This window comes from Leptosomus discolor, chromosome 6 (assembly GCF_034619465.1).
Source record: "Leptosomus discolor isolate bLepDis1 chromosome 6, bLepDis1.hap2, whole genome shotgun sequence".
Classification (NCBI taxonomy): domain Eukaryota; kingdom Metazoa; phylum Chordata; class Aves; order Leptosomiformes; family Leptosomidae; genus Leptosomus; species Leptosomus discolor.
This window is the reverse complement of record NC_141396.1, coordinates 56,443,454-56,459,257: the sequence shown is the minus strand read 5'-3', so window position 1 is coordinate 56,459,257 and position 15,804 is coordinate 56,443,454. Positions and strand designations below refer to the sequence as shown.

Here is a 15,804-nt window from a genome sequence, read left to right as displayed (position 1 = left end):
GCAACCAAGCTGCTTGCAGTGGGCAAACATTCAAAGCATGACATGCTTTTATTCCTTGATGATGCTGAAGAGGCCCTTTCCTTCAGGAAAGAATTCCTCAAGTCTTGCTTAGGAACCTTTCTGAGCTTGAAAAGTCTTTTCCACCTTGAAATTCAGAACTATCCAAATGAAATTTACCTCCAAGAACTCTCCTGACACCTTCTTCCAGGCCCTGAAGTAAACTTCTGAAAGGTATTCCATCAAGGATCTGTATTAACACATGGGAAACGCTTTCAAGCAAGCATACTAACCATACCTATGTACAATTCATAAAGGTAACAATATGAATTTTTTGATAAGTACCAATATTATTATTTGTTCTGTGCATCAACATTATTTTTAGAAGAAGAAATTACGTTGAAAGTCTACACTGACAAATACGGAAAAACAAAGTTAACCGTTAACTAATGAACCCAAGCACTACTAAAAAACACAGGAAACATCTCTTATGGTGGGAAAGCCAAAATGTTAGCCCAGATATTTTATCATTTATCTACAACGAATGCCTCGAATTTTTTGTAAAGATGTACAGGTATACCTTATTCTAACTGAAAGTATTAGAAAGCCTCTGATTTTAATATGAAGAATTACTTCTGTAATATTTCACTGAATAACCAAAGGAAAAAAAAAAGACCCACATTTTTCATCTATCAGTCAAGTTCTCAGGCTATGATCCTGCAAGTCACTTATTAGGATGTCTCTATACAGAATCTTACCAATTAAATCAGAGGTTACTCATGGGAAAAAATAAAAACACCTTACAGAAGTGGACCTGCGATTCTCACAGAAACACTACAGGCAACGCAGCACAGTTTATACAAGTCATTTGCTTTAGCTAATGCTAAATAAGCATTTTTCTACATCTATAATTGTACACATAGGCACATGCAGAGCAGCTACTAAATGAAGTTGCTGAAACAATATGGTAGCAGATTTGAATTCTGATATATTTTATAAATATACTAGGTATTCCGAAGTGTGAGACAAACAATGATTGTTAAGAGCTAAAATCTTAAGAACTCTAACTGTGATGCATACCTTGGAAAGAACTGTAATTGGTTTTTAACAGTTCCATGTATCATTTTAATGAAGTTTACATTCCAGCTGAACAAAAAGCTCAAGAATCTTCTTCCCTGTTGGGAGGGGAAAAGAGGGGAAAAAAGGGAAGTCAAACCCCAGAGGAATACCCAATTTAAGAGCCACATCAAAAAATTCAGTAAATGCAGAGCTTTAAGATCAAAAGAAATTATACCTTTAATTTTAAAATGCAGACAAGATTGTTGCAGAAAAAAAAATTAAGATTAACTTTTAAACAGTATTCGAGCATTACTGTTATTTATACTGTAGAGAAAACACAAACCAAATTGACATGTGGATTGCTTGTGTGCCTGCATTTTTTTTTTTTTTTTCCAATGTCCACTCTGTTTTGGTGTGACTTCAAGTGGTATTCCCTAAAGACAAGGGACTGTGCAACTCAGTACCCCATCACCAGAACTTTGCCAAGTGCAATATCATTCCAGGATGACACTGTAATGGCATTGAAGGTACAAATAAAATAGCACAACAACTCTGACAGCATTGGGTACAGAAACTTTTTTGAACAACACCAGAGAACAGCTAGGTCGCTGAGTAAAATAAATGTTCTGATTAGCAAGGACAATTCCTTTCTTATTGCCTCATGAACGGTAATATTGCAAACCTCCTGGAGCTGCTTTAACTCATGAAAACAGGAAAAAACCTGTTCAGTTGTTTTCCTGAATTAGTTTTTTTCCATTTTAATAAATCAGAAATAGTGATGACAAATCTGATAAGCAACAGAACTTTGCAAGAAAAGGCAGTGGAAGGGTGTGGATAGAGGAAATAAGCCCTTGCTCTTCTGGAATCAGCAAGATCTGGCCATGCAATTAGAGCCTTACACAGTATCTGTTCAGACAGCCTTACTCTGGCTCATCTTACAGATGAAGTGAAGGCATCCAGCTTGTGAGACTTTGAATTCAAAGTTTGATCATACACAAGTACGAGTCAGTCAGTTGTAAAGGGCCCTTTGTACCTGCCAGTTTTCTAGCCAAAAATAAACCAGGAAAATTAATGAGTAAGTGCAATAGTAAAGAGCACATTGGCAGAAGTTCAAAAGGTGCACTGAACAATTAGCAGAGGTTCAAGGGCACTTCCATCAAGAGCTAGACCAACAGTTGTGCTCAGGCCTATGACAAAATAGAGATAATAAGGCTGAGAATGCCAGACACACCCTGAGCCGGACTATCAGAGTAGGGGCAGAGGGAAGAAAGCATACAGGCAGAAACTGCCCTTTAGTAGAACTGAGTTTAAATGCCTTCAGGTCAAGAAGTAATTCAGAAGATCATAAAAATCAAGACTGAAAGGCTAAATACAATGTCAAGACCCTTATCTACAGGTCTGATGGAATCCTTCCTGCTGTCAATGAGAGCTTCTCCTACCAAGAAAGAAAAAAATGGAATGAAAAAGTCACTTATCTCCAACTTTAGTGGTATAATACATATATTGGAGTCCCAGTGGTGCACTCTTCCACCATCATCCCTGACAAACCTAAAGGTCAAGGGAGTCTTGACCTACAGCTCCTGCCTCAATAATGCAAAGATGAGGACAAATTCAAACTCATCTCATCTTCTACAATCCCAGCAGCAAGACAGATAAAAAGTCACAAAGTAGCTTTCAACCAATTCTTTTTGCCTTAGATTTCAACAGATTGACCCTGATCCTGAAAATGATAGGGTCTCTAATAATCTGCTGCTTGTGATCAACGGATCTGAAACGATTACTGTTATCAACACTCTCAGTATCACGAGAGGTAAACTGGTGATAGGCACATAAGATTATGCATTATTAACCCCAAAACAAATTCACAAAGAGAGCGTTGGGCATCTGGTACTGCAGTGCTTGTGGACATAGTACACGTGATTTTGCCAGTTGTATACACCCACAGAAGGTTAGCAAGGACGAAGGGTAGAACAGGCCTACCTCTAAAACACAATATATGCTCTGCAGGGCTCTCCACCTGTTTGATGGGAAATGCCAGCTGAACAAGAATGTTTTCACAAATCTCAGAGAGATATAAATTCAGAGGATCACTCCACTAATGGTGCCTGAAAATAAGCTTCTGAGAAATATTACTCTGTGTTGAACAGCAGAGTCTAGGAAGGCAGAAAAACTGAACTCCCTGATCGTACAATAAGGCATAAATGTGCAATTTTGTATCAATTTGATGTAGAACCAGGATACCACATTCCTCACCCTCCCCTTCCCTTCATCCTTGCATATGATGAACCAGTCCAGGCAGTTAATCTGGCTGAAAAATAATCTTACTAGGAAAAAACCTCAATCAGCTCCCTCCTTCAAAAAACCCCTAACATAGCTGCTCAAGCATTCATACTGTGGAGAGGAAAATAGGAATGCTAGCCCACAGCAACACAGGATCATTGCAACCTGGAGTTATATCAGCTTAGGCTGCTATGGCGCTACGCTCTGGGATATGTACTCTAAAAAGAATTCAGTATACTTTTCTTAAGAACTGTAGAACAAGCCTGCAGGCACTAAAGGGAGTATTAGCTCCGATACATAGGAGTTCAGTTTTATCTCAAGGCAATTCATACATCACGTTCATGTTTGCTATGACCATTAGCATTTTAGAAATAGACACAGAACATAAGAAAAAGATCCAGCAGAGATACTGGAGGTGTGTTGGACACGTTGCTACAAGAAATCTACCGTTTCAGAATGAGCCAGGCAGGGAAACTAGAGAGCATGCACGAGGTAGGTTGTTACTAAAACTAAACTCTCTCAGGATGTAAAATCCCAAACAGAACGACTTGCAACAGAAATACAATAGTTTTATAGCAGCAGAAAAACGGTTTGAATACTTTGAATTTCAAGACACTTAATCTCCTGTCTGCAGAGCTAGAAAAATCCCAGACAGTTACCACTCCAGACCTGTGGTGGCAGTTCACATACTGAAGTTGAAGTTCAGCTCACAAAGTGAGACATCTAAATTTGGATGTTTAAGTCCCTAGAATGTTAATTGCCTGGAGAGTGATTCAGGTGATCAGCTGTTTAGTAACTGCTTTAAGAAGCTGAATTGCTCTCTTGACTCCGTTGATGAGGGGCAGTACGCCACTACCTAAACACAGAGCAACTTTAAACACTCAGATGGTTCTCCAGAAGGCAGAGATCTATGACAGATCCTGTGGCTTATGTGCCAGCCTCACATGGACATCCGAGGCAACTTAGGTCATTTAATGCAGCACAGGTCATTCACCTACACTTAAGCAATTAAATTCTTCCCTTAGGCTCCTGTGTAGATGTCTAAATTGGTTTCGGACACCTAACTTAACTGAACCCTATCTTGCAGTCTTTCCAGAACGGGTTGTGGTTCCCCTTTTATATTGAACTAGTTTCCTCAAGGATGTAAAGTGACTAGTGCATTGGGTTTGCATGGCAAGCTTTTGGTAGCAGAGGGGCTACCAGGGGTGGCTTCTGTGACAAGCTGCCAGAAGCTTCCCCCACATCCAATAGAGCCAATGTTAGCTGGCTCCAAGATGGACCCGCCACTGGCCAAGGCCAAGCACATCAGCGATGGAGGTAGCGCCTCTGTGATAACCTACTGAAGAAGGGGGAAAAACTGCTGCACAGCAGTAGCTGGGAAAGAGGAGTGAGACTATCTGACAGAAACTGCCCTGCGGACACCCAGGTCAGTGAAGGAGGGGGAGGCGGTGCTCCAGGCGCTGGAGCAGTGATTGCCCTACAACCTGTGATGAAGACCATGGTGAGGCAGGATGTCTCCCTGCAGCTCATGGAGGTCCATGATGGAGTGGATATCCACCTGCAGCCCGTTGAAGACCCCATGCCAGAACAGGTGGATGCCCAAAGGAGGTTGTGACCCCATGGAGAGAGGAGCCCACACTGGAGCAGGTTTGCTGGCAGGACTTGTGACCCCGTGGAGAGAGGAGCCCACACTGGAGCAGGTTTGCTGGCAGGACTTGTGACCCCGTGGGGAACCCATGCTGGAGCAGTCTGTTCCTCAGGGACCGCAACCCATGGAATGCACCCACGCTGGAGTAGTTCATGAAGAGCTGCAACCCATGGGAAGGACTCATGTTGGAGAAGTTGTGGAGGACTGTTTCCTGTGGGAGGGACCCCATGCTGGAGCAGGGGAAGAGTGTGAGGAGGAAGGAACAGCAGAGATAACACGTAATAAATTGATCACAAATCGCCATTCCCCATCCCCCAGCACTGCTCGGGGGGAGGAGGTAGAGAACTCCAGAGTGAAGCTGAGTCTGGGAAGAATTGGCAATAAATTAATTTCCCAGAGTCTGTTTTGCCTGTGACAGTAATCACTGAGTGATCTTGGTTTGTACAGCTTAGAGAAGAGAAGGCTGAGGGGTGACCAAAATGCAATCTACAGCTTCCTCAAGAGGGGGAGGTGCTGATCTCCTCTCACTATTGTACCAGCAGTAGGACACAAAGAAACGGAATGAAGCTGCATCAGGGGAAGTTCAGATTGGACATTAGGAAGAGATTGTTCACTGAGAGGGTGGTCAATCACTGAAGAAGCTCCCCAGGGAAGTGGTCACAGCACCAAGACTGTCAGAGTTCAAGAAGAATCTGTATGATGCTCTTAAGTTATATGATTTACTTTTAGATAGTCCTGTGAGAGGCAGGGAGTTGGACTCAATGATTCTTATGGGTCCTTTCCAGCTCAAGATATTCTTTGATCTCCCTCTCCTTACCTTGACCCACGAGCCTTCTGTCAGATTTTCTCTCCCCTGTCCAGTTGAGGAGCAGAGTGATAGTACAGCTTGGTGGGCACCTGGTAGCTACCAAAGTCAACCCACCACAACTTGCCAGGTAAACAGAGGCATAAGAGAGTTCACTTCCTACCAAAATAGACTTCCATTAACAGATCACTGAAGAAATTAAAAGGGTGAACTAAGTGATAGCAGAATATTGCACTGACAGAAAAAGCTTTGTTGGATGACACAAAAAGCTTCATTGACTTGTAGCAATACTCAAACATAGCACTAAGGTTAGCAAGACATTTTCCAAATGGAAGAAGAGGACAGAAAACCCCCTAAAACTTGCAGTAGCATTTTTCAGAAGTTGACACACACATTCTTTTGCACATGTTTGAGCATTAGGTCAGAACATGAAATTCAGCTGTCATCAAGTCAGTAGTGGTGTATACCCCAGAGGTAAATACTAGAGCAATATTGTTTAACATCTTCATTAATGACCACTGATGAGACAAAAGTACCTGCAATTTCGCAGCCACATCAGGAGGAGTGGTTGATACACCAGATATGGTGTCCTGCTGTTCAGAGGCACCTTGACAAGGTGAGGAAATGTGCCAACAAGAATCTCATGAAGTTCAAAGGTCAATGCAAAGTCCTGCACCTTGAAAAGAATAACCCCAGGACAGGCTGGGGGCAAGTCAGCTGAGAGCAGCTTTGTAGAAAAGGTCCTGGGGTTGACAAGTTGAACAGAAGTCAGCAATGTGCCCTTACAGCAAAGCAGGTTAACTGCACCCTGGGCTGCATGAGGAAAAGCATTGCCAGCAGGTCAAGGGAAGTGATCCTCCTCCTCTGCTCAGCAGTGGTGAGGCACATCTGGAGTCATGAGTCCAGTGCAACAGACACATGAACACACTGAAGTGAGTCCAGTGAAGGGCCACAAAGATGATTAAGGGACTGGAGCATCTTTCATATGAGGAGCAGCTGCAAGAGCTGGGCTTGTTTTGCCTGGAGAAGGCTCAGGGGGATCTTATCAATGTATATAAATACCTGACAGGGGATGCAAAGATGATGGTGACAGATTCTTCTCAGTGGTTTCCAGCGACTGGACAAAAGGCAATGGGCACAAATTGAAATACAAGAAATTCCTCTTAAACCTAAGGAATAGGTTTTTAAATTATTTTTTTTTTTAATTTTTCTTAAAAATTATTTCTATTGAAAGAGTGACTGGAGCAGTTTGCCCAGAGAGGCTGTGGAGTCTCCATCCTTGGAGATATTCAAAACCAAACTGGGCACAGCCCTGAGCAATCTGCTCTAGCTGACTGCTTTGAGCAAGGGTGTTGGACTAGATGATTTCCAGAGCTCCCTTCCAACCTCTGTAATTCTAACAATAATGCTCAGTAGCCTTACTTACTTAGGAAAAACCAGAAGAAGAACTAGGAGGAGAAACTATTATTTTCTCTCCCTCTCATGTTAAAATTTTTTTGGGGAAAAAACCCTCAAAAACCAAAACCAAACCCAGAGCATTCCTAAATGGGTATAGATTAAAATTAGCAAAGTCTGAGAAGGGCCAAAGCATCCTTGATTAAATGTCAGAACTTATCAGGCTTGGACATGGAGAGCCTGAAGCTCTTTCAGGACCCGGAAGCCCTGAAAAAAGGGAGATACCCTATCAAGTTCTACCCACTATCATAATCTAATAAGCAGGTTGGGTCCAGAACTGGATCCAGCAACAGTAACTATGGACCTGTCAGCTGTGCTGATAGCCCTTGTAGTTTTTTGTGAAGAGGTTTAGGCTAATAAACAAACCTCAATAATATTAAAAATGTATTCTCTGAAATTAAGAAAGTTCCCCAAGCCCACCGCAAGTTTTCAGCACTCTGAATTGATGCCTTGCAGGTGATACTAGTGATTCAATGGAAAGAACCAATAAGAAGATTGGACATAATCAATAACAGTCTATATTTGTGAACAGTGGTTTAGATCTTTGCCCTTTATCAGAAAGGAATGGATGGACTAAGAGAATGCAAATTCAAATCCCAGCTAGGAGTCACTACTTTCCGTCAATCCTTCTAGCCATAAAGCTAAGGATTCAGGATTAAGGATTTAAACCACTAATGATCATTTGCCAGAACAAAGAGTGCAGTAAGGCTTTCTCTGTATATCTACCCAGCAAAAGACAGGCGTATGAAAAAGAATGTGTGACAAAATGTCAAGAGATCAGAATCACTAGGAGGAGGGAAGAGCAAAGTCTTGGGCAGAAAAGTAAATGTGCAAACTGTGACCCAATCTGCATATTCTTGTGGAGCAAAGAGGATGTGTTTTGATATGCCAGAAGAAAGATTCAGTACTAAGTCTGATTATTACTGCTTCTTTCCCCAAAGTTGAAAAAAAGTAATAAAACATTAAACTTTTATACTGAAGGCTGCGTTTCACCCAAAGAGTCAAGGTACAACTTTCTTTAGAAAATATGTGTAGTAACTAACATGCATTAAAAATATCACAAAATGTAGAAGAAAAAAACAAATACAAGAAGTGACTTCTGAAGCCTAGATAGCAGTTTCATTTTACACATATATTTCCCAATTATTTATTATGCCTATATGAATATGAAATACTAAAGTGATGCAGTGAATTCATATAAAACAGAGGAAAATAATTAATACAGAATCAAATATAGCAAAGGTATTTTGTGACAAAGAACACATACAGGTACACATTTTTTCAAGAGGACAACAAATGACCTAGAATGAAATACACCAAGGACATAAAACTAAATGCAAAATTAGTCAATAAAGCCTTACCTGCCTTCCCTCTTTCCACCCACGTTTTCTCTCCTTCCTCTCCCAACTCTCACATTGCTTTAGTACATCTCAATTTTAGTCAAAATTACACATCGTATTTTAAGATGTGTTAAGTAACAAAAAAACCCCACCTTAGTGTCAGGTATCCAAAACCTGTTTATCAAACATTTCACCTAATTCATTTGGTACTAACCACTTTAAAAAGCCATATCTGCACACTGCCAAAATCATGTAGCAACCTCAGAGCCCACTTTTTGACAAAAGTTTATATATTCCATGTAAGGGAATATATAGATTTTAAACAGGCAAGGAGAAGTTAGAACTTCAGAGACAATTTCAGGTGGTCTTGCCACATAACCAGAAAAGAAGCTTGGATACTACTATCTTGGTGAGCAGGCACAAACTAAAAATCACAATACAGCAATTCTTCACCGAGAGAAATGTGGGTAGTCAAATAAAATCATTCTCATTTTGCTGTAAAGTTGGGATCTTCTTATGCTACTTTTAAAACAGACTACGGCAATGCAATCTTCTAAATGGAACAATTTAGAAGGGAAATTATTTTGCTACACTCATTTGTCTCCAATAAAAGAAAAACTGCTATAAAAGTAGAAAATTATACCAGGGAACAGTTTTAAGCACTGAGGGACATGCACTGGAAGCAAAGCACTTGGTCCTTATTACCTCAGGATATGAGATCTTGAGTGGCGATTTAGACACACACTTTTACACTGCAGTCTGGAATAGAGCTAAAGCGTTTTCCAAACGAAATAGAATATCAACCATTTACACCTTGGAGTCAGAGCTGATTTGTCTCGTATTGCTACCTACTGTACTATAAAAAAAAGACTTAATGCAAAACCATTAAAAGTAACCAAAGCCAACTCACATAAAAATCCCAGTAAGATAAAAGGTTCCTTACCTCTTCTTTTTTAATGTGTTTTACATTCATAAAACATTGAAGCAACAAGTCCTTGACTTCATTACTCTCCTCTGAATCATACTCAAAACAAAGTAATGTCTGATGTTGATTCCATATACGAACTATATCTGCACCCTGACAGGAAAAAAAAGCCCACATTATACTGATGTAGGTACAGCTTTAATGTGAAGAAGCATTTAAAGGATTTTAAATAATGACAGAAGATCTTCAGTTTGTAAAATTATGAACTTTAATTTACTTTCACCATATCATCGGGAAAAATTGCAGAAATATGAGTAACTGCAGAAATACTGACTTCCAATAACTGAAGACATGCTCAAGTACAGAAAGCAAGCTGCTATTTCATGCAAAATAGATGAAAACTATTATTCCACTTCTCAAACTTTAAACAATGAAAGCCGTTTATTTTTCAAGGGAAAAATAAAATAAATAAAGGAAACATTTATTGGGTTAGTGCAAAAGATGCATGCCACAACTCTACATAACTGACACATTGAAATACAGAATTTCAGTCCACTAATAAAGAAATAAGAAATTATTTGTAGAGAGAGTAACAGAAAAAGAGACTTCCCACATATGAAGTCTCTATGAGTAGCAGAACATAGTACTTAAAACCTAAATTAACTAAAGAGTTAATTGCTATTGAAATCTTGGTCATTGGACTTCACAAATGAGTGAAGAAATTAAAAAAGAATGTAAAAAAACCCCACCAAACAGTTCACTTGTGAAATTGAGGCCAAAGATTTAAAGTTTGTTCTAGAGAAGGCTTAGGCAAGCAATACCAAAAAAGACACTTTGTAACCAATATGTACCCTACACTTCACTAATTAGGAGCACTGGGACACAGAAAACCAGTTAACTTGAAATAGAAGGTGTTTTGGAGAGACAATCTTTCTTGGAATATTCAGTAGTAATCTAAAAGTCAATACAGCTTCAGCATACCGTAGCAGCTTTATTCAGGCTTTTTCTTAGCAGAATGATAAATAGAGTCTTCCCTAGCTGCTCCTTCCCTTCCAGTCCTTTCCCCCACCACATCTCACATACACGTTGGATAGCACCATGCAGGATTTTTTCAGATTCAGGTAATGCAGGAAGAATACCTACAACAGTAACAAAATAATTATTTCCTGCAACAAACCAAGTTATTCCTGTAAAACACCAGTCTGTTAGTAGACTAACTGCACCTCACAATGTCAACCAGCTTTTGTGATTTACGTATCTTAATGGCTTATTTACACTGTGAGTATTTAGGCAGCTTTGTTAACTCTAAGGTTTTGGACAAGTTTTTGGATCAATAACAATGGAATCATAAGCTCTGCCTTAAAAATAATATAAGCCACAGAACAAGAAAAGTTACCTATCATTGGGTAAACAGCTGGGAGAAAGAAAACTAAGTTTCAACTTCTAGATTGTGCAACTGATTTTTACATAGACAATCCCTTAATTTTGTCTCAAAACTAAGAGCTCACATCAGCACCAACTACTCTCCTGTGAATTCTGTTCCATAGGTCAGTCAGGTCAAACAAAAGGCCTAGTATACTCAGCTGCTAAAAACCAGCATAATGCTGTATTCTATAACAGATAAATACGCACCCTTTAATATAAAAACACATTCTAGAAGAGCTTTGTAGTTCACAGTTTCATCCACTGCAGGTATGGAAGCAGTAACTACAGCTGTCACTCCTTCGATCACAGCTAGAGCTTGTTTCTGAAACAAAGCAATGTTGAGGAAACAATTCTGCAGTTGATTTTATACTCAGAAGATAATTACAAGAAGAAATAAACCTTAGCAACAGAGAGCAAAGCTGAATTGTCATCATGTTTCCACTTTCAAGAAAGAGTATACTGGCACCCAAAACCCACCAAATAAGAAGAGGCAAAAGGACAAACTTGTATATCAGTATATCAGTTTCAAAACGTTTGAAAAGGGCTTTCAGCTCCAGCTAGCAGATAACTTGGTGACTGTGCATGTGTATCCATTCCTCCATTAAAAACTTCACCTGCAACCAAACCACTCACACACATCCATTTCAGAGCTAAGACGACCCTAACTAGCAGGGCCTTGTACAGCTCAAAAACATGTAGATCTAGTCACTTTAGATCCAAGCACGTGATTCTATAGGCCCCTGTACATACGATGGATTTTCTACAAGCCTCTAGGTCTCCCTAATGATTTACCACAGCATTTTCTTTTTTCTTCCAAAATTAAATAGCTTCGCCCCCCAATATTCTCAGGAGTATGTAGACTGCAGTGCAGAAGGCAGTATACAAGGATCTGAGTCAGAAAAAAATCTGTATAAGCTAAATTTGTGGGAGAGGCGTTCAAATCTAGGTTTCACGTTCTTCATTCAATAAAATGACATAATAAAACAGGTAGGGAATTTCTTATAGTATATGCCAGATACTTAAGGAACATCTGAGATATCAACATTTATTTACTGAGATAAGACATACAAAAAGCCCACTCAACTCTAGTCCCATCTTTCATAATTAAAATCGACAGCAGATGGAATCTTTTATGGTATAGACCAACTATAAGTTCAGCTTAACCCAAGCACGACAGTTAAGAAGGCAGTTAAGAACGGGGCAGGAAGGTGATGTTTGGGACTGACCTTGTTGATAACCACTGCATGTTTTCAGATGCTATGGAAATATTTTATTTTATTTCCCAGAAAATATTAAGTACTCATATTTTTATTTTACAAGATTTTTACCATTTCTGGAACCATTTCAACTTCCATGTCATCATTACTTTCACCATCTTCAGTCCTCTGCCATGTTTCCACAGGGTTCTCCATCAAACTCTCTGTCAATAGCTGCGTCAGTCTCTCCCATAGTACTTCTTTTTGCTTTCTTGGCAATTCTTGAAGTAGTTCATTCAAGTCAAAAGGATCAAATGTATTTTTCTGTGAACAGTCAGAAGATACCACACAATTCCACATCAATGAAGTGGCTTATATTTCATCATCATATTTCCTAAAATTGATGCTTTTTTACATTAAGGATTCATTTCCATTCCTCTGCAGTTACTGATTAAATACATTCTAGAAGCTGTATTCCTTTAAAAAACAGCATGAAAGATTCCTTAACTCTTTATTGTGAAAGAAGAGTGCTGCTTTTCAAACTAAAGACTTTAGTCCTCAATAGCAACACTACTGAACACAAATCACATCCCCGTAACATCAACTCCTAGCTCTGCCGTGTTCCAAATACTTCATTCCCAGAGACAATTCCATACCCTTAGCTAAGCAGCTCACAATTGCACAGAATTAAAGTCCCTGATCATATCTTTGCTACCTTAGATATAGGTTGTTGATGGCTGTTTAAAGAAAATCCTCATGCAAGGACTAGAAATGTAACAGTCAGTACAGACAGAGGGACAGCACTACGGATTTTGGAGCACAATCTGCACAGCACAGTGCTCTCTATACTGCACTATTTTAAAGCCCCACATCAAACCCAACTCCTAAGCACATTAACCCCATACTTCACTCTGAAGCTCTACTGAATGGCAAGCCACTATTAGTCTCTATAAGAGACTTCACTAATGGACTGATCTGAACTATTTTCCTCAGAAGAACCTAGAAGAATTTACCTCAGAGTCGCAAAGAGCCTGTTGGCATCAAAGAAGGGTAGGCAACCTGCTAGGAAAGGGAATATGCAGAGAAAAGATGAGAAGGAAAACCCCACACAGCCAAGAGGAGGTACAGATAATTTTGGAGATGTAATTTGCAATACTGAAGTGAAGGTTTACTGGATCAAAAACATTTTCGAGGAAAGAGAGAGAACGTCCATGATCTTGAAATGAAAATATTATTAGTTTGCAGACACACTAAAAACCAGGAATCAAAAAGAAAAGTACAAAATAATGAAAGAAGCAGCAGTAAGTATTAGAAGGTTCTCAGAAGGTTATGAGAAGAAAGGTCCTGTTACATATTTATACAGCATTTCTGTCCTATTCTACAGCTGGAAACAAATACAATAAACCAAGGCCACACAGGGAGTTCTGCAGCCCTCCACTTCAAAAAAAAAACCCCAAAAGACAGGATGTTAAGATTGTACTGTTTTGAACAAAAAGAATGAATTCATAATAAGCCTAGAGCTCTCTGATCTTTCTTTGGGATGACATAAGATAGAATTATTCCAAAACCTATGAGGGAAAAGGATGTCATTGAACAACAGTCATATCTGCGATTCCTATTTTCCTCTCTAAGAAACAGTGTATTTTCTTGAATTGGAACAGGGTTTAGTGGAAAAATTCAACAGCACCTGAAAAAGACCTCAATGAACAGCACCACAATATGGTGATATTTTAAAAAAATGACAAGTAAAAGTGAAAAGTCCAAGGCAAACCTTGACGGAAAATTAGCAAAACCCTGGAATTTTAGAAGATGTGAATGAAACAAAACACTGAATGGAAGGAAAAGGAAAATTAAAGAAGGGGGTGTGTAGAAATGAGAGACATTGAAAGAAGTAGTGATGCTAAGAATACAACTTTGAAAAAAGTTAAAAGGGCAAATTCTGAGGCTAGAACACAAAACAGGTAGAAAACATAGGGCATAAATATGAAAACTAAGGAAAGCAGCGAGGCTCTAACCACGCTTTCTTCTTCTTTCTACATTTATAAATCCACTCCTAAAGGACAGAATACTCTACTATAGCCTCCTCCAGAAAATCAGTCAAGAATCACTCAAGGAAGATCCTAAAATGAGGATCCTTGTCCTAAGACAGGACATGGTCAAGACATGACCCTCCATCACTGAAGGTTTCAAAAGGAAACTAATAAGATAACTCAGGGCTCTTAGACAATCAAAGAGTAATCTGGATATTCATGTTCCTTTATGCTACAAAGTCATTTTAATCAATATACTCATCATAGCTGGTGACACACAGTTTCCAGAGACATCGGCAGCTGTTTAAAACTGTTGCAAGACAACTCTTATGCATTGGTGATGAAAAATAAAAGGATGAAAAAACAATTTTTAACCCAGATAGACCAAGATATGTTAAGATAGGTTACTGGATAAAGGTGGCAGAAATGACACGACCAAATTAATCAAAAAGGAAACACTGCAAGTACCATTCATTATCCTAAACAGAATAGTTTCTTGTTAAAGTGTTTAGATTTGGGGAAAGACAGGAAGTACACTTCAAGCAAAAGCAACCTGGTAATAAAGTTGGCATCTGTAATCGCACACATGAGTGCAAACGAAAAAAGTAGCAAATTTCTTGGAAAAGGAGATTCAATGATGTTCGGAAGACAAATATTTCTAAGCTTATTACATAGAACATGATACCTATCTCAGAAATCATAGATTTAATACATTTGCTACGTTAGTAAATTAGTCCGTGCCTCTGTAGACATGGAGGTCAAGTGATCCACTCAGTTTACCCTGATTTGGTACTATTTAGGAAAATACTGATTAGAAAGCTTAAGAAACTAACCTGACAATACCCTTCCTTACGGCTAGCAAAAGATGTTCAGGAGAAATCGTATCTATCTTAATATCAGACAGATTGAAGCTTAGCAGAAAACACCACAATGCAAATTAGATCCTTGATTACTACGCAGTATCATATACACAACGTGAGAATGAACTTCTACTTCATTGATTTCAGTGGATTTGTTTTGTTGCTCCTCCCACTTCTCTCCACCTCGCATTTAGAGCGAGCAACCTATCCCATCTCTAAAACGTTCGCTAATAAACTACCAAGTACAACTACACACTGACTAAAGAATAAGCAGACAACCTAAACTAACAAATGAATGAACACATACCGAAACACGCTTCTGCTATGTTTGTACCCTAGCTCATACTCATCACACAGCAATAACCTCTTTCATAGGTTGAAATTTAAAAAAACAGTACTCGATAAACATCAAATGAGTACCTTTTTTTTTAGTATTACTGTGGTACTAATCATTGATTTTTAAAAAATGTAACCTGTATATGCAACAGCCAATGTTAAAAAAGTAGTTGGTTTATAAATAGCAAAATTTCATATTCTACAACCTTTCCAGCTATATTCCCTTAAGTGCCATTTGAACTTACTTTCTACAGCAATTATTTTAGCACATCTGCAGGTACCAGAGAAACAGTTTCTGTCCTTATGTCACAAAATTTCTGCAGTAACAACAGACGATTTTATTAGTCATGCATGGATATCACGGCTTACTTACAGGTCTCTGAGTATAATGCAAGAAGTCTTCAATTGACTCTTTAGACACAACTTGCAAAAATGCTTCACGTTTCAT

General features: G+C 39.0%; 1 protein-coding gene across 1 annotated transcript in view; it reads right to left on the bottom strand.

The window, feature by feature from the left end:
- NCAPG2 (non-SMC condensin II complex subunit G2) overlaps positions 1 to 15,804 on the bottom strand; it is a 47,416-nt gene extending 31,612 nt beyond the window's left edge. Inside the window, exons 1-7 of the mRNA XM_086467091.1 lie at positions 15,730 to 15,804; positions 12,263 to 12,454; positions 11,142 to 11,256; positions 10,491 to 10,648; positions 9,528 to 9,662; positions 1,078 to 1,172; positions 178 to 247 (exon numbers count right to left, since the gene is read on the bottom strand). Of these exons, the coding sequence (XP_086323217.1) occupies positions 178 to 247; positions 1,078 to 1,172; positions 9,528 to 9,662; positions 10,491 to 10,648; positions 11,142 to 11,256; positions 12,263 to 12,454; positions 15,730 to 15,804 (840 nt within the window). The remainder of the gene's footprint in view (positions 1 to 177; positions 248 to 1,077; positions 1,173 to 9,527; positions 9,663 to 10,490; positions 10,649 to 11,141; positions 11,257 to 12,262; positions 12,455 to 15,729) is intronic.